Source organism: Schistocerca gregaria, unplaced genomic scaffold, assembly GCF_023897955.1.
Source record: "Schistocerca gregaria isolate iqSchGreg1 unplaced genomic scaffold, iqSchGreg1.2 ptg000180l, whole genome shotgun sequence".
In the NCBI taxonomy this organism is placed as follows: domain Eukaryota; kingdom Metazoa; phylum Arthropoda; class Insecta; order Orthoptera; family Acrididae; genus Schistocerca; species Schistocerca gregaria.
In genome coordinates, this window is record NW_026061730.1 from 5,687,749 (window position 1) to 5,710,910 (window position 23,162).

At 39.0% G+C, this 23,162-nt stretch overlaps 1 protein-coding gene and 1 long non-coding RNA gene across 23 annotated transcripts in view; one reads left to right on the top strand and one right to left on the bottom strand.

The window, feature by feature from the left end:
• LOC126302904 (zinc finger protein 493-like) overlaps window positions 1–15,344 on the bottom strand; it is a 129,618-nt gene extending 114,274 nt beyond the window's left edge. For 2 of the 22 annotated variants that reach the window (XM_049991779.1, XM_049991780.1), the window contains exons 1-2: window positions 15,239–15,343; window positions 13,515–13,603 (exon numbers count right to left, since the gene is read on the bottom strand). In XM_049991779.1, coding sequence (XP_049847736.1) covers window positions 13,515–13,586 — 72 coding nt within the window. In that variant the 5' untranslated portion in view covers window positions 13,587–13,603; window positions 15,239–15,343. The other 20 variants (XM_049991778.1, XM_049991777.1, XM_049991766.1 and 17 more) reach the window with 19 other exon arrangements.
• Window positions 15,303–23,162, top strand: part of LOC126302908 (uncharacterized) — a 53,289-nt gene continuing 45,429 nt past the window's right edge. The window contains exon 1 of the long non-coding RNA XR_007553154.1: window positions 15,303–15,380. This is a non-coding gene — a long non-coding RNA (uncharacterized LOC126302908). The remainder of the gene's footprint in view (window positions 15,381–23,162) is intronic.

Genomic DNA, 23,162 nt, shown 5'->3' on the forward strand with positions numbered 1-23,162 from the left:
TGATTTTTGGGCGTTTGTTGGGTTGAGTGCCTTTGCTGTACATACTGTCAAGCACTGTTAGAATGGTCACATGCTGATCACCTCTATGTGAATCACACGTCACATTCAGATGTCATCCATACTTGTGAAAATATAGCCTGTTGGTAAGTAACAGGCACATTTGACATTCAGAGACTGGAACAAGCAAAAGTGTGTAAAACCATCAAGTGTTACTGAGCTCTGAATGTTTTTCGTGTTTGTTCACTGGCCATTTGTGAGGTGGAGAGTGAAAGAAATTTATTCCGTCTCAGGGTGAGTTACTGCTTACCAGATTTAATTGTTCAAGTGTTTGTTATTTTAAAGTTGTCATGGAGTGAGCTTTTCTCACCTGTTATTTATTTACTGCTACAAGTAGGTTCTGACTACTAATTACTGGTTTTTCTTTTTAAAGGGTGTTCTTGAGCTGCTATGCATGCACATTCACGTACTGAATTACTTAGGGATTTTCTACAGTATGCCTTAATAGAATTTTCACTGTGTCTGAAGCCATTTATATCGATTTGTGCACGCTCGTTCTATTATTAATTACTTAACTGCTCAGTGGTGCAAGATTTAAAGAGACTTGCTCTGTCTGTCTGCCTGAAGGTAGCTCTAGAAATTGGTGCACCTGTTTACTTTATTAAATTACCTAGATGCACTTGGAGGTGTATTTTAAGAATTTACTTTTTCTAGGGGTCCCAAGGCAGCTAGAGAGTGCTCTGTCTTCCAGTATAGCTATTCAGTTTTAACCTTTGAGATGAGTTATGCTTCTGTGTTGTCTTAAAGAGCCACCTGTTTCCAGATAATTATTTGTTTATTTGTTGAAGCATTTTCTCATTTGCGGTTTGTGAAGATGGAAATTTTGAATCTAAAATCTAAGAACTGGTGTCAGACACAGCTTTGGTCGTTAACTATTGCCTTATTTAAATTGTAACTAAACTAATGTGTGTAATGTCTTACATTTGAAAGTTCGTAGTGGTGTTTGCAATCCTGCTAATGTATTTGACTTTAGTTATTTTTCTTAAATAAAAACATTTTAATAAACAATGGAGACTCATGTGAACCCCAATCCATCCAGTCCTTCCACTAATTTTCCCCTTTTTCCTGCTGGATGTTTGGTTGGTAACAGTATGGTTATTTTCCTGGAAGTAAAGGGGGAAGGTGTCATACTGTCATTCACCATGAGGTGTGTGTTTGCTGGTATCCACTGCGGAACATGGGGTCCCATAACTGTCCCAGTTAGTCCTCATTGAAAAATAAACAGTATATCTACAAATTAAAAGTTTGTCAGCTTCCATGTAAGGGCGGTGTGCTCAACTTGTGGACGACCCCTTGGTGATTAGTACCAACTGCACCATGGAGGTATATGTTGCACTAGCTGTCTGAGCTCTGGCCATGACGATCTTGTGTCAGAATGTAGTGTGTTTAGAAAGTAGTCACCACATCATAAGCAAATACATATAATTAAGGCACAATTGATCCATTGGGATAATCACTTGTGTGGTATTGCACAATGTAATCTCTATTCTGAGCACATTACATTAGCTCTGCAGTTACAGGGACAGCTGCCTTTATTTACACAAATTAGGAGCAATAGGTGGTGAACACGATTCTCCCACAGACATATAACTGCTGGAAGTAGTAGGAATGCTACGGACACCTTTAAGGACCTCCGGATATTTCATTTGGTAAATTACCATACCAAATAATTTTACTGCTGCAAGCTATAATGGAACTTTTAATGTAGAATTTAAAGACAGATAAAATCCATCATATGGATCATGGTCAAATTTATGTTTCATGCTGACACTTTGGCCATCACTGACAATGTTGTTGTTCAAACACTGTATCCCCTGTGTAAAGCCATGTTTTCAATCGAATTTTACATGAAAGTGCAACATCAGTGGAGTTGTAAAAATCAATTATTGACCTGAAATTGTCATCTCATATTAAGAGGATACTCAGGCATAAACATTTTTGGCTATTGCAGTTTCCTCATGAAACTTTTCCTAGGTTCATAGATGAATGCATATGACCATTCAATACCTGGAATTGCAAGTCACAAAGATACAAATACTCAATAATATAATACAAAAAGTGCGGCCACAGGACTGTTCATGGATTACCTTCACTAATAAATGCACATCTTTTACTGAATTAGAGGCTTTGGTGTCTGCTATTGAAGTCCGAGTTTCGCAGACCAGCAGTGATGGGGGTTTAAGTGTCATTATCAGGATGGGGATTGAGATTCCAAGCAATTTAAAAGGGGACCTCCCATCAGGAAAAAGTGTCGGATGTGTTTCCAGTGTAACAAAGAGGGGAATTTTGTATGGCGATGTCTGGTTACATGGAAGGAGAATCAAACAGCCAACATCACACAGAATGGAAGTGGCACAGTAGTGTTCTACTGCCTAAGGGCTGGATCTGTGCCAAGTCTGAGGTACGGGAACCCCTGCCTTATTTTTGGGTACAACTTAACCAGGAACAAATGTGCGCCCTCCTCAACTCTGGTAGTTCAGTTTCTTGTTTAGATTATCTGTGGCATTTGAAGTTCCGCCATACCTGTGAATTGCCTTGTTTGCATCCGTCCTGCCGATGTTGAACTCTCACTGGACACATGTTGCCTGTGGTTGGCAAAACTGAGTATTGGAAAATTTTCTTGGCCTCTAAAGTGGATAGTAACTAAAAATCTTTCAGTAAACTTAATTTTGCAGTGTATTTTTGTAAGTGGTAGTGGGTTTGTTCTAGTTTGTCAAGGCAGGGTTGTTTATTTTAAATTTAACCCAGCTGAAACATTCACATTGTGCTCCTGCCACGTTGCCACAGTAATTCATAGTGTGTTACTGTAATGTTTGCCATTTGAGCTCAGTCACCTTCATCCAGTAGAAGTGATGCTGGTACTGGAAGTTTTTGATCGGTTACCACAGATGTTAACTCACAGACTGGACATCACCGATAAAATCCAGTACAAGATTTGCCTTATAAATGACATTCCAGAGGGGTTTTCTCCATCAAGGATGATATGTATATGTACTTTGATTAATAATGTGTTGTACAATGCGGTCATCAGGCCCTCAACTTAAGCTTATGCTTCTACCATATTCTCAGTATCTATGGGCAGCAGTGGAGTGTTTCATCCTGTTGTGGGTTATTGTGCAGTTAATGAGAATGTAGTTTTGGAATCTGTGCCACTTCCCAATCTGCATAATTCTTTTACTTGGTTCAGTTAGGCTCAGTATTTTGCTGTCCTGGATCTTAATCTCACATATTATCAGATCATGTTAACAGAGGATTCCAAGTATATTACTGCCTGCTGTACAGATTGGAACCTCCACAATTTCAACAGGGTGCCCTTTGGTTTTTCAACGTGAGTCACCATTATGTCTTGCCTTCTAGATTGTGTTTTTTGGTGATTTCACATTCAAGTGTGTCTCTAATTACCTAGATGGCATGGTTGTTTACAGTTCTAGTCTGTCTGAAAACCTGCAACTTATTGAGGCAGTTCCGGTTTACCAGAGGGAGGTGGAACATACTGTGAAACCATCTAAAATGACACTGGCACATAGGTTTCATCCTTGGGACATCTTAGTTTCATTAATTGGATTGAAATTGACCAGGAGCATACTAGTGATTTGCGAAAATTTCCAGCTCCTAGAAATAAGAAAGGTGTGGCACGGTTCATAGGCACGACAACTTTTTTCGAAAGTCTGTGCCGAATTTTGTTAAATTAGTGGGGTGCCTTCACGATTTAAGAAATTTCATATGGGATTAAAGTCATCCAGAATCTTCTGATGCCATTAAGGTGCTGCTTAGTAACCCACTAGTATTAGACATACCAAATTTTGAGGTCGTGTTCTTCTTGCAGACAGACACCTAATTCTTCTGGAGTAGAAAGTGGTAGCTGTCCTCCTGCATGAACAGAATGGCAGGGGAGGTGTTTTATGTTGATGCCCTATAGCAATGCATCTTGGGAACTTTCACCTGCGGAGATGAAATATTCTATGTATGAATGGGAAGCCCTAAAGAAATTCAGATTTTATTTTGAACACCAGGAATTTTGTTTACAGACCGACAATCAAGCTCTTAGTTAGGTTTTGGCTCATTATTTCCATAATACCCTCTTAGGCATTTATAAAACTGTTGTCATGATCAGACAACACATCACCTGGTCCTCCCTGAATAAGGCTGTCCAGAGATTGGTGGAGGAGTGTGAGAGCCGTAAGGGAGCTGAGCCCAACTTGAATTCCCTCAAGTGGCTTTTAGAGCCTACCCATTAGGAATGCCTGATGGATTAACATTGTATGGATTATATAGGCCCACTTCATCAAGTGTGTGTGTGTGTGTGTGTGTGTGTGTGTGTGTGTGTGTGTATTAGGCACCTACTAGTTACCATGGATGACTTTTCTCGTTTTTTTGACACATTCTGAGCAGAGAAATGACCATCCTGGTAGCTAGCCAGCATTTGTTATGAATTTGTTCTGTTTCCAGGCCACTGAGGATGCTTGATAGCTTCTGTTTCCCAGCTATTCATGAGGTTCTGCTTTGACAATGGAATTAAAGATGTGATCACAAATCCTTTTACCAGCATACTTTGCTGACCAGGTGAACTGCAAGTTGAAGGCTGTGCTTATCTTTCACAACAAGGCTCAGACAACGTGGCTCAATTTTATCTTTAACACTGCACAACCCAAGTCCCTGGAGGCTGCTCCAGTATCCCCTATGTTAGCATATCCAGTCAATTTTCCTCTTGTCAACCTGTAGTCAATCAATGATTTGCTTCAAGAACAAGTCACCCTAGCAGTAACACAGCACAACTGGAGCCAGGCTAGACGTAATACCAAAATTGCCTGTCACAAGTTATCCATCTGTTACAGTCAGGGGCTAAGCAGTTCATTGGAAAGGCTGGGGACACAGTGTTAGTCCGAAACTCTAATATTGCTGAAAAGGGGGACTTAGGGTTCTATAGCAAGCTAGCTCCTCAGTTGTTGAGACCCTGTTAGATTGTCAGGGTGGTGAGCTCAGCAAACCTCCTGGTTCTGAATTTATATATGAGTCAAGCCTCACACATGCGCATTATTCATATCAAGGAGAAGCATGTGTAAGGGGCTCCTTAATGGTGGGGAAGGGGGATTTTGGTTTGGAGGAGGAGGCTGAACCATGGTGGGCTCCCTCTTCGAATTCGAGCCCCATGTGCCTGGCAGATGTCACTTCTCACAGCTCAGAGCTCGTGGCACCAGTGGGAATTGTGGAGCAACAATGGGTGTAGAGGAACAGCAGTGGATCTCACGGGCAGTCGGTGTCTTGAAGCTGGACTGGAGGGTGAGTCATGCAGGGCTCGTGAGCAGCATGTACTGTTTAGCCGAACTTTATGTGGCAGTATCATTAGACCATTACAATAAAACAATCTTCTTTCAATAATGGTAACTGCCATAGGCTGATCAGCCCAAGATTATCATCACTCATCTAAAAGCTGCTGGCACAGACAACAGTAGGGAGACATAGTGTCACGGAAGCAATGAGGCCTTCATAGATCACTGGAGGAAGTTGGAACCATATTTATACAATCAGGTCACCTCATTCCCATAAATTCTGGAAGGGGGGATGATCTCTGACGTTATGTTAAAGCACATCCCAGATCTGTTCGATCAGGTTCAGGGCTGACGAGTTGGGTGGCCAACACATCAATTGGAACTTATCACTGTGTTTCTGAAACCACTCAATCACACACTCATGGCCTTGTGAAATGGTGCATTGTTTTAATGAAAAATGCCACTGCCAGTGGGAAACATGATCGTCACGAAGGAGTGGACCTAACATGAACCATGGACCGTGGCACTGGTAGCGAGGCTTGAGTGCCTCAGCGATACAGATAGTCATTCTGTAGGTGCAACCCCAACGGAGGGGTATCTGTTGGGGGACCAGACAAACATGTGGTCCCTTAAGAGGGGCAGCAGCCTTTTCAGTAATTACAGGGGTGACAGTCAGGATGAATGACTGATCTGGTCTTGTAACATTAACCAAAACAGCCTTGCTGTGCTGGTACTGTAAACGGATGAAAGCAAGGGGAAACTATAGCCGTAATTTTTCATGAGGGGATGCAATTTTACTGTTCATTAAATGATGGTGGTGTCCTCTTAGGTAAAATATTCTGGAAGTCAAATAGTCCTCCATTCAGATCTCCAGGACGACATCGGTATCAAGAGACAGAAAACTTTTGTTCTACAAATTGGAACATGGAATGTCAGACCCTTTAATCAGGCAGGCAGGTTAGAAAATTTAAAAAGGGAAATGGATAGGGTAAAGATAAATATGGTGGGAATTGGTTAAGTCTGATGGAATGAGGAATAAGACTACTGGTCAGATGAATACAGGATTATAAATACAAAATCATATACGGGTAATGGAGAAGTAGGTTTAAAAATGAATAAAAAACAGGAGTGCGGGTAAGCTACTACGAACAGCATAGTAAATGCAGTATTGTAGCCAAGATAGACACAAGGCCCACACTTACCACAGTAGTAAAAGTTCACACATCAACTAGGTCCCCAGATGAAGAGATTAAAGAAATGTATGATGAGATAAAAGAAATTATTTAGATAACGAAGGGTGACGAAAATTTAATAGACATAGGGGATTGGAATTCAATAGTAGGAAAAGGAAGAGAAGGAAAAGTAGGAGGTGAATATGGAATGTGGGTAACGAATGAAAGGGGAAGCCGTCTGGTAGAATTTTGTACAGAGCACAACTTCATCATACACTATGTGCTCAAAAGCATCGGGCCACCCCCAAAAACTTACTTTTTCATATTTGGTGCATTGTGCTGCCACCTACTCAATATCAGAGACCTCAGTAGTCATTATACATCGTGAGAGAGCAAAATGGGGCGCTCCACGGAGCTCATTGACTTTGAATGTGGTCAGGTGATAGAGTGTCATTGGTGTCACACGTCTGTATGCGAGCTTTCCACACTCCTGAACATTCCTACATCCACCGTTTCTGATGAGATAGTGAAGTACAAGCATGAAGGGACACATGCAGCACAAAAGCATACAGGCCAATCTTGTCTGCTGACTGAAAGATACTGCCGACATTTGGAGAAGGTTGTAATATGTAATAGGCAGATATCTATTCAGACCTGAAAGAACTGCAAAAAAGGTAGGAATTGTAAGATATGGGATCTGGATAAAATGAAAGGATCAGAGATAGTATAGTGTTTCAGAAAGCACTAGGGAACCATTGACAAGGACATGAGTAAGAGATACAGCAGAAGGGGAAGGGTAGCTTTGAGAGATTACTAGTGAAAGTAGCAGAGGATCAAGTAGGTAAAAAGACGAGGCTAGTAGAAACCCTTGGGTAACAGAGGAGATACTGAATTTAATAGATGAATGATGAAAATATAAAAATGCACTAAATAAAGCAGGCTGAAAGGAATACAAACGTCTCAAAAATGAGATCGACAGGAAGTGCAAAATGGCTCAGCAGGGATGGTAACAGGACAAATTTAAGGATGTAGAGGCATATATGACTAGGGTAGAACAGACACTGCCTACTGGAATACTGAAGAGATCTATGGAGGGTCTATACAAGGGCGATGCAGTTGTGGGCAATACTTTGAAAATGGAAGAGAACGTAGATGAGGATGAAATGGGAGATACGATACTGCGTGAAGAATTTGGCAATTCTGAAAGACATAAGTTGAAACAAGGCCCTGGGAGGAGACAACATCCATTAAAACTACTGATAGCCTTGGGACAGCCAGCCTTGAAAAAACTCTGCCATCTGGTCAGAAAAATGTATGAGACAGGCAAAATACCCCCAGACTTCAAGAAGAATATAATAATTGCAATCCCAAAGAACGCAAATGTTAACAGGTGTGAAAATTACCAATCTATCAGCTTAACGCAAATGTTGACAGGCGTGAAAATTACCAATCTATCAGCTTAATAAGTCATTGCTGTAGAATACTAACATGAATTCTTTACAGTCGAATGGAAAAACTGGTAGGTGCTGACCTCAGGGAAGATTAGTTTCGATTCCGTAGAAACGTTGGAACATGTGAGGCAATAGCGACCCTATGATTTATCTTAGATGATAGATGAAGGAAATGCAAACCTACATTTCTAGTATTTGTAAACTTAAAGAAAGCTTTCAACAATGTTGACTGGCATACCCTCTTTTAATTCTGAAGGTGGCAGTTGTCAAATGCAGGGAGTGAAAGGCTATTTACAATTTGTACAGAAACCAGATGGCAGTTATAAAAGGGGAGGAGCAAAAGGGAAGCAGTGGTTGGAAATGGAGTGAGACAGGGTTTTAGCCTATCCCTGGTGTCGCTCAGTCTGCATATTGAGCTAGCAATAAAGGGAACAAATGAAAAATTTTGAGTAGGAATTAAAATCCAGGGAGGAAAAATAAAAACTTTGACGTTAGCCAATGACATTGTAATTCTGTCAGAGACAGTAAAGGGCCTGGAAGATCAGTTGAACAGAATGGACAGCTCATTCAAAGAGGGATATAAGACGAACATCAACAAAAGCAAAACAAGGATAATGGAATGTAGTCGAATTAAATTGGGTGATGATGACAGAATTACATTATGAAATAAGACAATTAAGGTAGTAGATAAGTTTTGCTATTTGGGGAGCAAAATAACTGACAAAGGTCGAAGTAGAGAGAATATAAAATGGAGTCTGGCAATGCCAAGGACAGCATTTCTGAAGAAGAGAAATTTGTTCACATTGAGTATACATTTAAGTGTCAGGAAGTCTTTTCTGAAAGTATTTGCATTGAGTGTATCCATGTATGGAAGTGAAACATGGACGATAAATAGTTTAGAGGCAATTTTGTTACGTTTTTATGATACGAAAAGCCTTGTTGTGACTCAGAGGCGTTTTCGACAACAGTTTAACACACGATGGGTCCCTTGCAAGAAGACCATTCACAGGTTGCACAATAAATTTGTACAGGAAGGAACAGTATTGGATCCGAAGCTACCTCAGCCTAAGCCTGTTTGTTCGCCGGAGAATGCTTAAGCAGTACGAGTTGCTGTACAGAGAAGTCCCGGAAATTGTGAAGAAAGGGAGCAGTGCAACTGGGAATATCCAGTCGCTCCATTCAATGCATACTTAAAATTGGCCTCCACATGTACCCATACAAGATGACCTGTGCACAAAAGCTCACTGAAAAACACAAGCAGCAGAGACTACTGTTTGCTCAGTGGGTGGAGGATAGGGAAGAAACTCTCAACAACGTTTGGTTTTCAGAAGAGGCACATTTTCATTTAGATGGTGTGGTTAACAAACAAAATGTCTACTATTGGGCCACTGAAAACCCACAAGTGCTTCATGAACGACATTGTGCTCCAAGGATTACAGATTGGGCAGGAATTTCCAGTCACGGACTTACTGGACCCTTTTTCTTTGGAGAAACTGAACAGCGAACGTTATTTGAGCATGCTTCGCAATAGATTCATTCCACAGGTTCTTGCTACTGCCTTGTCCTTCAACACACAGTGATTCATGCAAGACGGAGCAAGGCCACATACTGCAAACACTATGTTGGAGATTTTACACGAGCATTTCGACATGTAGATCATTTCACTCAGGTTTCCAGGTCGCTTCAATGACAGACAAAATTGGCCCCCCAATAGTCCATACCTCAATCCCTGTGACTTTTCTTTGGGGGTATCTAAGGGGAAAAAAAATTCCTGAAACGTCCATGTGATTTAATGGAGCTCAGAAGACTTATTCTTTAAGCTCTCAGTGAAATTAGGGAAGACATATGCCGTAGGGTACTCACTAACTTCAGCGTTCCTTTGAAGAAAGTTAGGAAATGGAATGGTGGACATATTGAGCATGTACTGAGTTAGAACAAATCTCCATGGACGGCTCTTCATTGTAGTATATGTTCCTTTCAGATTGTATTGACAATAAAGTTTATATTCAAAAACAAAATGGTAACACATTTTGTGCGCCACCGTATAGAAGAAGGGTCTGGTTGGCATGACAGGTTCTGAGCCATCAAGGGATCATCGATTTAGTATTGGAGGGAAGGGTGGAGGGTGAAAAATCAGAGGGAGACCAAGACATGAATACGCTAAACAGATTCAGAAGGATGCGGGTTGCAGTAGTTACTCGGCGATGAAGAAGCTTCCACAGGATGGAGTAGCATGGAGAGCTGCATTAATCCAGTCTTGCCACTGAAGAGCACAACAACAACAGAAGGGGTAGATGTGCTTTGCAACCAGTTTACAATACTTCTTTTGTGACACAGTGCCTCACACGAGCTCCACTGGACCCATGGGTGCCCACGTGGTTGTTTCCCAGACAGTGCAGGAGTCAAGGGGCTGTTCCCCTTGTGGGTGATGGAAATGCACCCTCCCAAAGGCACAATGAAGGCATCAGCATTCATCAGACCACGCAATGCTTGGCCATTGTGCCAACATCCAGCGCCAATAGTTACATACCTATTTCATTTGTTATCGATGTCATGGTGTGGGTCATCAGTGGCACAGACTCATCGTTAGGAGTGTTTGGAGCATTGTGCATTCAGACACAATTGTACTATGCCCAGCATTAATGTCTGATGTTAGTTACACTACAGTTTGTTGCCTGTCTTGTTTCACCAGTCAGCCCAGCCTATGATGTCTACCACCTGTGATGAAGAGTAGTTGCCCAACCCCATAATGTCTGGCCATGGTCTCACCTTTGTTTTGCCATGTGTTGAAGACAACTGCCATAGTACTACTTCAACACCCAGCAAGCTGTGCAGCTTCCAAAACGCTCATACCAAGCCTTCAGGCCATCAAAATCTGCTCTTGGTCAAATTCAGATTGTGCGCATTTCCTATTTTACAACAAGACAAGATGCTCACTGATACTCCATCAACTTGTGTGTGTCTGACTAGAAGACAAGGTGATACGCTATTGCCTGGATGAGTTTATACTGATAGAAGATCAGTGATCATAATGTTTTGGCTGCTGTGTATATTGATTTAGTATTATGACTTCCAAGTGGATGCTGGGCAATGCCAAGGGAACCATTCTGCAACATTTGAGGCAATTGTAAAATGCATCAATTTATTACAAGGGTGTGCCAGAAAATAATGCCTCCAAAATTTTGATTCTGTTCTTAATATCAGTTTCCATGCATATGACACTGTTGATGTTACCACTTTGCTCATACAGTGTGCAGCACCCTCATGATGAACAGTTCTGAACTGCAGGTGTGTGTGTGTGTGTGTGTGTGTGTGTGTGTGTGTGTGTGTGTGTGTGTGTGTGTGTGTGTGTGTGTTTTATTTAACTGTGTCAGCACATGAAAAAACCCTCAGACAACACAGCACCAATTCAAATTGTTCATCCACATGTGGAGCACCCTCTCCTTCAGTATGACAATGCCAGACCATACACAACTTTTTTTTTTGCACCTGCAACAGTCTGACAGCTTTGATTCATTATTATTGATCATCCTCCATACTGACCCAATTAGAGCCAATGAATTTTCAATTGTTTGCAAAACTTAAAAAACACCTTCAAGGACTCAACTTTGATAGTGATGAATTAGTGTGAGCGCAGGTGAGGCTGTGGGTCTGCCAATGAAGTCAAGCATTCTACAGTGATGACACCTACAACCTGGTGTCTCACTGGGACAAAGGTGTTCAGTTCCATGGTGACTATGTTTGAAATAAATATACAAACACGAAGAATAAATATGTTAAATATTAAGTTTGTTTTAATTAAAATACCTCAATAATTTCTGAATAGAAATTGTGTGTCATTACTTTCCAGCATGTGCTCATGCCCAAAATATACACCAATTAAAAATTAACATTTAATTAATTTGGCAAAGAAGGTGGCTTTCAACTGATACAATGTTAAGGTCATAGGGAAGGTCAGTTCATCAACTAACACAGCACACAGAGTATAAGAAGACTTCTTGTAGGTAAAAAGTTATGTTATGGGCACCATTTGGATGTTTTGGTTAACATTAGGCTGTGCTATTGATCAATTTGTTACCATATCCTTTACTTGGCTTTCCCATTTCTAGACTTTGTCAGCTCACAGCCACACTGCCACTTTTAAACATAGGCTAAGCCTTGAGATGTACTATGAATCAGTCTCCCACTACAACCAATGTTACAAGGGGGGAGTGGGTCTAGAACCACATTTTAACCTTGTAGCCTTTGAATAGTTCTCCAGTTTAGGTCCAAAGTCAATGGATCTTCAAACTGCTTTTCATTTACATGATGTGTGTTGTGCATACATATCATCCTGAATGCCAAACTATTATTACATCAGGGGTCAAAGCCAAAGCCTGAACTGTGTTGGGTCTAACCACTCTTTTACTGTATTTAATAAAATTTAGTATATTTATTTTCCTGTCATTTCCTCACAGTGATTGTTTAGGATTACTGTTGTGATAATGCTTGTCAAATGAATTGCAAGCTGTTCACATATATTCAAACGCAAATGCTGCATTAATGCTATCACAGTACTTCTGCAGTTGCACTCAAGATGGATGTTGAAACAGATTTTTTCAGCACAAATAGTTCACAAGTAGTTTGTGAGATTGTGTCAGTGCGCTCAATTCTCATTTGCAGGATAAAAATACTAGTGGCACCGAGTGATTTTGTTTGCTGCTAATAGGTAAATACCCTACAACCGGTTGCACTACATCAGATTTCATGTGACATGTGTATGTAAGATTATTTACACCAGTAACTGTAACACTGTGACAGTTTCAGAAACAATATGTGTAACAATGTGCAGCAAATGCAGAAAGTGGTTAGGAACACACCTGTCAATATTTGATGTGTAGCCCCATGGCTTCATCAGAACTTTGCTACCAACATACAAATTCATTCTGCTGTGTAACAATTTATGCTTCCATGTGATATTTGTCTGAAATTTAACTTTACTGCTGAGAGTTCTACTTACATATGGTTCACATATTCAAAGTAAACAAAATGTACTTCTCAGATTAGTGACCATGCAAGTGTCACTTCAAAATTATTTATAAATAATTTATTTTACACTATCAGTAAATAAATTACAATTCTCATTCCATACCATGATACACTTCAATAATGCATTAACTTCAGCCATACCATTTATAAATTTAATGGCAGTGCTAAGATTCACTACAGTCATAATTGTTCTTAAGTTGCACATTAAGGTTGTCATTTACAAGAAGTGTATCAAATCAGAATATACCCACTTTATGGCAACCAGTTTATCAGTATAATTGGGTTGTGCATTAAAAAAGTTTCCCGTGTTTACTAAACATTAAATTGAAACTCTTGCTCAATTCTATGTGAGGTTTAATACAAGGCTTATTTCAATGCACTGTGCAAAATGACATATTTAAGACAGTAAGTTCATCAGTTTAGTAAACCGAATTATTCATGTTTGCAGCTGTATGACATCAATTTATGTATTCATGCATCACACTGCACACAGAAATTAATGAAACCCTGTTAAGAAATACAAGTAAGCCACTTACTATGAAGTGTAACTCAGTTTGTACTTCATCAGTTTCCTCTTTTTTTATCCACTTAGTTGGCTCCTGGTCCATCGCTTCAGTTCTACAGTCTGAAAAGAAAAAGCAATCCGATATGGAAAGTTTTTGGCCTACTCAGTTTCCGTTTTTACCATGAGGTATGGCTCAAAGGCAGTATTTTCACTCATATATTGAGTGCAGTAAATGGGTGATTACACAGGAAACAGATTCAAAGTGGCTGAGGAAAAGTGTGTTCATTGATATAAACTCATTCACATTATGCAGGTCATGAAGAGTGAGAACAATCATAAAATAACATGCAATGGAAACTGAGCATTTAAAGTTGATACTGCTTCTTTGTAACACTGGCTCATGGATACCATCCTGTTGTGACAATTATGGAAGATGTGTAATTTTGTGTGCATGCATTAACTTCAGCATTACAAACAATCACAGCAGTCAATAGATTGCAGCGATATTAATTAATAACATCAAATATTTCATTCTATACTTGGTTCATTGTGTTAATTTCAGTGTGATAGGGACATGAAGAAAATCCAGTCATACGGATTGTTTATCAGTGAATATGAATTTTCAACATAGGCATTACCTTTAAACTTACTTCATCTGTGTTCATTCACGGATGTATGCTCAATTTACAGGAAGCGTCATCATTTTAGGATCTTTACCTGCGATTAAAGGAAACCAATACCTGCACTGTAGACTGCACACTGCAATGCGGAAGTTTTCATTCTTGATTACCATCAAGATTAAACATTGGTTAGCATTTTCTAACAAAACTTATTTACTGAAACAACTTCATACTAACTGTAAATATGATGAATGATCTATTGAGTTCTGATGACATGTAATGTTTTATGTTAGGCAGATTATAGATAATCTGTACCTTGTATTTCGCCAGTTCATAAATGATGTTACAGTACTCTTATACAGAACTCCATAAAAACCCACACACTGCAACAAACTGGTATTTACATATGATTACACGAATACTAACGACACGAATAATCAAAGCACAGTGAAAACTAAAAAAATGCAACAGAATTAGAGCATTTCCTTTCATGCGAACATACTCAAACCATGAAATGACGTAGTAACTGTGGGCACTTTAAAAAATGCTTACGTTAGCCCTAAAATCTGGAGCCGCTATATGTCTACATCACATCACAGAAAATTATCATCACAATCATCATTACTGCTAAGTAATTCAAAATAACCGTACTAACATGGACAACCTTTGAATTTCACTGTCCGCCTTTTCTCGTTAGCCACGAAGTATATGAGGAGATTACCTCGTAGTCAAACTTCTCCTGACAGCACGTCACACACTAAGCCGTTTCTTTTGCGAAGATACACGTCGCGATTTTACCTGTCAGGCCAAAAACAAGCACTAACAACTCAGGTATTTAGTTGTTATGAACATAACCTGAAAAATTACAACATTCACACACCGTCACCAAGCACACTATAGGTGATGTGATCACAATTAAATACAGAATAAAATATCATCCTTATGTACCCATTAAAAATTAAAACATAAAAAAAGCAGCAGCCTGAAACAGCAGTCATCACAAGATTTTCGCGAACTATTACTCTCATCAAACTCAACTGTTACTGTGATAGAAATTAAGTACCATGTTAATTTACTTCCGATACACATTTCTTCGCTTATTGTTGTTTGCAGTTTATAAACGCTTATACATTACCTGGAGAATTTCCACAACACCACGAGGTCGCTGCTACACAGTACACGAAGGGTGACAGTACGGCAGAACCAGCACATTCGATCAAAACCAGCGTGAATCTTGTCGCTCGTGTGGCCAACAGCAGAATTATACGTCTTCTTCAGTGAGTGCTACGAGATATGTAATTAATAGTTTTTTATGTATTTTCTATAGTATTTGCGTGTATTAGCGCGAAATAGACTTGATAAATTGAAAGATTCACTTTTTATTTGCGTCTGAATAGGAAAAGCGAAGGACAGCTTCGCGTGTACGCAAACGTTTATTTACATTTTTAAATTACATTGTTAAATGCGCGGGATCATCAATTAAGTAGTGCAGAATACTCAGTATTTACGCTTATTACTGTCATTTAGACTCGATACATTGAAGATAGCAGTTTTTATACATTTCATTAGGTCATTTTTCGCGTGTATGTGAACGTTTTTTTACATTATAAATACGAGGGTTAATCAGTTTAAGTTAGTGTTGGATGCTCAGTATTCACGCTTATTAGTGTCATTTAGGCTCGTTACATTGAAGGTAGCAGTTTTTATACGTTTCATTAGGAAAAGTGATACTTACGGTGAACTCTAATGCCACTTGCATACGTTTGTCTAGCGCAACCTGCGAGCGTTAACAGTCAAGTAGACGTAAAATACGTGGTAAATTAGTGTTACACTAAAATGTCTGAGTAAATCAATGTTACAATAAAACTTCTGAGCCCTTCTTACATACGGTTTAGTTAGCAGAAAGCTAATACTCTCCTCGCCGTCTGCTTATTTTCCTTAACTTGTTGTGGGCATTAGTGATCGTGTACTGTGAGCCTATGGGTTCCTATAAAGTAGAGTTCGTATTTGTGCTTTTCATTCTGAACTCTTATTGTTAGCTAAAGGTTTTGTTTTGTGCCTGCATCTGTCAGTGTACAATACTCAGTATTTACGTTTATTTCTATCATTTCGACTCGATACATCGAAGGTAGTCGTTTTTATAGTTTTATTAGGTCATTTTCGCGTGTACGTAAACGTTTGTTTACACTGTAAATGCGAGGGATAACTAGTAGGTGTAGTTTACCGCTGGTTACTGTTTAACATTTATAAATAACATTCACTATATAATTCTACCATTAAATTCTTCTTGTTTTTCATTGTTGAGTCCCCTTTCTGCCACCTAGAGTATAGTTGTTAACCTTGTGTGGCAGTAGGTTTCCTTAAGTTTCTAGTAAATCACATATTAGCTAGATGGATGGGGACTGTGTCTGTTGTGTGCGGATGCAGGAGGAGTTAGCCACAGTCCAAATGCAGCTGGAAGCTTTGGTGGCCACAGTCAGCTGGCTCCAGAGTGCCACCTTGAGGTACAGTGGGGATGGGGTGCCTGGGGCAGCCTTTGCTGTACTAGATGTGTGGGGAGGGTGTGGGGGAGAGGTGTCACAGCTCTCTGTGACTGAGCTGACCTACACCAGTTACATAAAACTGTTTATTTGCTGCCATTAATCATCAATGAGAAAAAAGTCAACAAACCTAACTCAAAAACTTCATAAAAAGACTGAAAGCATTACAAAAACACACACATGGAAAAATATCCTAAATGTAAAACCATAATGAACTCCCAACACTGAAAAGATAGTCAACAAAAATGTAATAAAGGAGAAATTTGTAAAAAGAAAATCTGAAAGTAAATATAATGTGTCAATTCTTATTAATGTGCTCTATTTGTATGTATACAGTCAATTGAATAAACTTGAAAAAAGGTTCAAGTCATGGTTGTGATAAAAATTTTAATTAATTTCTTCAGCATCTATCATTATTAAATATAAAGCTGGGACTCATACACATCAAGGAAACTTCAAAACCATCAGTTCATGAAATGAAAGAAAATGATCTGTTTTATGCCCAATTGTGCAATAAAATTGGTTTCAGTGAGTTAAGTATTAAGTTTGTGTTGTGTTTATATTGTTGTGGTGTCATTTGCTGTTTGTCGAGTGGTAAGTCATTTAATTTAATTTTTGCCTTCTTTTGTTTAGTATGGATATGTCTTTTAAGTTTAATTGGGTTAAGGTTGAGTGAGGGGTGGGGGGGGGGGGGGCTGGTTTGTTTTGGATGTGTTTTTGTTTGTTTGTTTGGCAGAGGTGAGGGGATTGGGGTTGCTGACCTAGTATGTAGTGCTGGAACTTTTTTGTGGTAAGTAGCCATTTTTTGGATCTATTGTTTGCATGTTATGATGATTGGTCACTGTATGGTGGGGTATTTGTGTGTTGTTGGGTCAGTGTTATTTACGGCATGTGTTGGTGGTTGGTGTTTTGTTATCAGCACTTGTAGTTGATTTATGTATGTTAGGGGAAGTACTTTATTTCAATTTTTTTGGTATCATCAGTTGTATTTGAGTTATATAGGTCAAGGGAAGTGTCCGATTCCAATGACTCGTCATAGCTACGTGTTTTGGTATTGTGAGCTGCTGTTGACCTATATAGGTCAAGTGAAGTGTCCGATTCTCATTTTTGATGGTATGTGTAGTCAGTGTTGCAATTTTTCTAGATGTTAATTTTTCTTTTGTGGTATCGGAAATTGTGGTTGAGCTATGTAGATGAAGGAAAGTAACAGATTCCTGTGAATATTGTGAATGTAGTGGAATTGGGGAAATTTTGAGTGGTTCTATGTTGTTGTCATCGTGTGTTTGTGTTTGTCCCCACCCAAAAACCCGCAATTTCCCGCGCTGGTCCCGGTAGTTTGATTATATTTATGGATTTTGTAATTGTGTTTACATAATGACCTCATAAGCACCATATTGGAGACGTTGTGAATGGTCGTGTACGCCATATTGGTGATGTCATTGGTCAAAGCATATGGGTGGAATCGGACATTTCCGTAATCCCAAACATTTTTATTCTAATCTTGATGAACAGTAACATGACGTAAAATTGAATGCAGTGAAATAATATCGTAGTAGACACAGTACTACTACAAACTTAGTAGCCAGAACTGTGAGAAACTGCTAAAAATAGGGTCAAAGCTGTACTGTGCACTTAAATTCATGAACAGTACACAGCTGCCTGCGAAGTTGCACATTTATACTTGTCATTAGTGGTCAGAGGGCAGCAGGATGGCTTAAATTAACTCATCAATAGCGCTCAAGGAAAACCCACAAGCTGTGCTTAAACTCGTCAAAAGTACCTGGAGACCGGCAGAACATGAAGACAGTACTCAACAACAACAGTTAAAGGACTAAGGACAGATGAGACAGTGGTTGGCCGAGAAATTTATTTGGAGGGTAGGCCCTGAAATTGTCATTTTGTATATAGCTCAGTTGGTCAGATTCATACTGTGCCACTCCCAAAAACAAGTGCGTCCATTGTAGTGAATCATATTTAAAAAAAACTGTGTTAATAAAAACCAAGTTAAGGAAAAACTGTAGTGTCCTACGATTTCGAACCGAGCATCACAAGAAGTGAACCAAGTATGGCTTATCCCTGGACAATAAGAATAACAATAAAGATGATGATGATGTAGTATTCCACATTAATATTAAAGGAAATAATTTTCAACATACAAAACGTCTTGCTGTGTTAACTGAAGCATGTGTCATTCAAAGGAATTAATTAATTCATTGTACATGTGCTATGCCAATCAACGATATCAATTCATTTTGAAATGTGAATTGACCACCTAGTATCTGTTGATGAGCAACTTTGGTGGCAACCACTGAACAATGCAACTAGCTGATAGTAATAATTTGAATGTAAGCTTGCTTGCTAAAGAGACTTGATTTTGTAACCACAAATACAGACTCACATAAGTGCCAAGAGTGGAAATTATCTACAAATATTGACTGCAATATTAGACAGTTCTGTGTTGCCTCTCTTTCACGTAGTGAAGAATTCTGCCTGGGCATAGAAGAAGGACATTACAATTTCGCTGATCTTGGAAGTGATAGTAGGTAGCAGTAGGAAGTTTGACAGCCAGAAACCACACTTTTGAGAGTAGTTGTTCGCTGATGAGACTTGTGTTCTGGAATAAGTTCATCACTCTGTTTCTGTTTGATCTTGCAATTTCTCATATTTTGTGTAGTGCTGATTGCCAGTTTTTGGCTGTCATTTTCACTGATATTTGTGTGTCTCAAGTACCACGGGCTCCCTTTGTTAAGTTTGTGGTTTTCGATAAATACGAGTGGAGTTTTGTGTGGATTTATTTTGGGCCTTGCCACTTTTCAACATTTTGGAGGGCTCTTGTATTCTTGGAAAGTCTGTCTTGTCTTTATGAAGGATCCTATGTTGTGAGTGTAAGCTTTACTTTTCATTGTAGTGCCGGGCAACTTGATTCCGGTGATGGTGTTGGTTTTCCGCTGCAGGGGATCCAGGGCCATTGCAAATAATGCCACTGAGAGTGGGCAGCCTTGTCTCACCAACCTCTGAACTTCCATCAGTTTTGTGTTACGGCTGTTTATTTATGGCCTGGAGGTGGTGCTCTTAAGTATATTCATTATTATTCAGATGGAAGAGTATCCAGGCATAGTTTTTCTAGAATCTTGTAAAGATAGCTGTGGCTCACTCTAGTGAAGGCCTTATCAAAGTCCATCGGCACAATCGCAGTGTCGAATTTGTTTACTGCTGTAATGCCTATGACTTCTCTATATTCGGCTAAAGCTTCATAGGTGGCCCTTCTGGGCATGGCACATGTCTTGTGAGGGTGTATCATTTTCTTCATAAGCACTTTTAATTTGTCTGCCATGCATTGTGCTGCTATATTGTAGTCAGTGTGATAGGTCTGTAATCCTCTATTTTTCACAATGCTGCTTTTTGCAGCATTAAGATAGTGTGTTACTTTTTGAAATCTTCTGGTATTTTCTGACCACCAATCACATCATTTATGACTGGTGAAAATCTCCCTGATGATATCCCAGTACATATGATAGAATTCAATGGGAATCCCATGTGTCCTGGCAATTTTCAAGCTGTGCTGGATTTAACGGTGGTGTGGACATCATCTTTTTCCATACTTCTTTCCAGGTTCAATTTGTCTTTGTCCGTCAGAAGGACATGCAAGATCTATAGGAGAACAGTTAGCTGAGGTATTTATGTATCTGCTCCAGGATTTCTGGTGTTGCTGTTGTGTTGTGTGCACCAGAAAGTACTTCTGTTGAAGAGTTTCAATCTAAGATAAAACTTGCTGTACCCTGTTTACATAGGAAACATCAACCCAGTCATATATGTTGTTTGATACCCATATCACCATACTTTTGATAATAAACATTGGTGCAGTATTAAGTCGAATTGTTTTTATAAATCAGGAAATATTCCATCTACCTTATTCCCTCAATCTTTGTTTTTGTGGATGGTATGTGGAGTAAAACAAATAAATAAATACAAAAAAAGTGTAGGGGGGTGTTGTGTGATGGAGGTTTTCAGAATTCGTGCTTGTTGGTTTGGAGGAGGTCATTCTGCTTGAAATAACTGTAAATATTTGTATAGGTGTTATACCTCAACAGCATCTGAGTGTTGGTCCATAGGTTCAAGCGATTGCCACAGTATATCTCTTTTTTGTTTTTAAAACCCGTTTTAATACAATATTTGAGTTTCCTTTAATACCTGTAGTATTTTTAATTTTCTTATTTGCTACAAAGGCTACACTTGTATTTACTCCCACTCCTTTCATCTGTAATAAAACATACGGCCTGATTTTAATTCCATTTGGTCTGGATTTTTTCAACGATTCTGATAAACTTTTTACATATTATTTGGTCTTAATTAACTCCTCTTGCAACTCCACTAACCTAGATCGTGATCCCAGAGCTCTGCAGTTTATTGTCACTGTTTAAGAAGTTGTAGAAACATTTGTGTTTCTAAGGCCCAAGTGATCAAATGCAGAAGTAGCTGTATGTGTCCTGTGGTCTGAGGCTATAGCCCGAGTTTCCTCAGTACAATTTTATATATTCAGCATTACCCATTCTGTATGAGAGTATAACTCTTGACTCTTTAGATACTTTGGAAATTTGAGGCGAAATTGACGTAAGATAGCACTTATACCGTGCATGCTTTTCGTGATGACATAGCATCACGCTCAAATCTTAACGACTTTTTTTCCATTTATGGACTTCTTTTTTACTTTTTGCTCTGTTGTGGTTAATATACAATTAGTACCAGATCTAAAATTTTGACAGAGTTAAGTCTCTTCTTGGAAAGTTTTGTGTTGAAATTTCAAAGCAAGTGGGAAAAAGTTTATTTTCTACCAGTTATAAATTTTCTCTAGATTATTTATTAATGTACCTTAGACCTTGTTATAATGTTGTATTTTTTATCTTATCTTGTGTCCCATCTTATATTTGTAACTTATTTTACATATATACTCCTCTACTTCATTGTGTGCAGTAGTCTGTTACAATATCTTACATATTGATAGTAGTATTTCCTTTTGCCCTATTACTAATTGTTTCACCTCTCCATTCATTTGTTATTTCAAAATAACTTCTTTCTTTTATAATCCCATGTTAAGGGTTTCAGAGTCTTACATGCTTACAGATTTGTTTTGTTACATTACTGATTAGCAGAAAATTACTTCTGAAATGTTCACTTTCTATACAGAATGATTCATATTTTGTGTACATGGTTTGAGTTACACTAAAACAAACAGAGTAGTGTCAGAAATTTGACCCCATGTTACTTCTACAGTAATTGAAAAAAAGGTAGATGAAATCTCATGTATAAAATTTACTCTGTGAGCTATTGATTGACACTGTTTTTGGAGATAGCAATATTATGTAGATCAAAATACGGAGTGACATATGTACCAGGCACATCAATGCTGCCCCTAATGCATTGTGTGCGTGCTGTGGTGCCAGTGATGAAAATGAAGTAGCGAGGCATGTCATTATTGACAAACAGCATCTCATATGAAATGTCAGTCAATTAGATACATTATCATGATGGTTTTTGAGTCTAGTAGGCAACCTGATAAGAAAACTGAATAATTATGCTGCAAAAATCAAAATGGTTATTATACAGGGTGTTACAAAAAGGTACGGCCAAACTTTCAGGAAATATTCCTCATACACAAAGGAAGAAAATATGTTATGTGGACATGTGTCTGGAAACACTTAATTACCATGTTAGAACTCTTTTTATTACTTATCTTCAAATCACATTAATCATGGAATGGAAACACACAGCAACAGAACGTACCAGCGTGACTTCAAACACTTTGTTACAGGAAATGTTCAAAATGTCCTCCATTAGCGAGGATACGTGCATCTACACTCCACTGCATGGAATTGCTGATGCAGCCCTGGAGAATGGCGTATTCTATCACAGCCATCCACAATACGAGCATGATGAGTCTCTGCATTTGGTACCGGGATTTCGTAGACAAGAGCTTTCAAATGCTCCCATAAATGAAAGTCAAGAGGGTTGAGGTCAGGAGAGCGTGGAGGCCATGGAATTGGTCCGCCTCTACCAATCCATCGGTCACCAAATCTTTTGTTGAGAAGCGTACGAACACTTCTACTGAAATGTGCAAGAGCTCCATCTTGCATGAACCACATGTTGTGTCGTACTTGTAAAGGCACATGTTCTGGCAGCACAGGTAGAGTATCCCATATGAAATCATGGCGGTGAATTGAGGACGTACAGTACATACTGACAAAACTAAAATGAGCTCTAACATGGAAATTAAGCGTTTCTGGACAGATGTCCACATAACATCTTTTCTTTATTTGTGTGTGAGGAATGTTTCCTGAAAGTTTGACCGTACCTTTTTGCAACACCCTGTATAACCTGCTCTCCTATTATAAGGCCTTAATATCATGATTATGGTGACAATTTTCTGCTTCATACAAAAGGTGAAAAGGAAAGGATTAAAAGGAAAAAAAGATAAAAACGAGTCATTCCATGTCAGATAAACACAGAAGAGTACAATTTTCA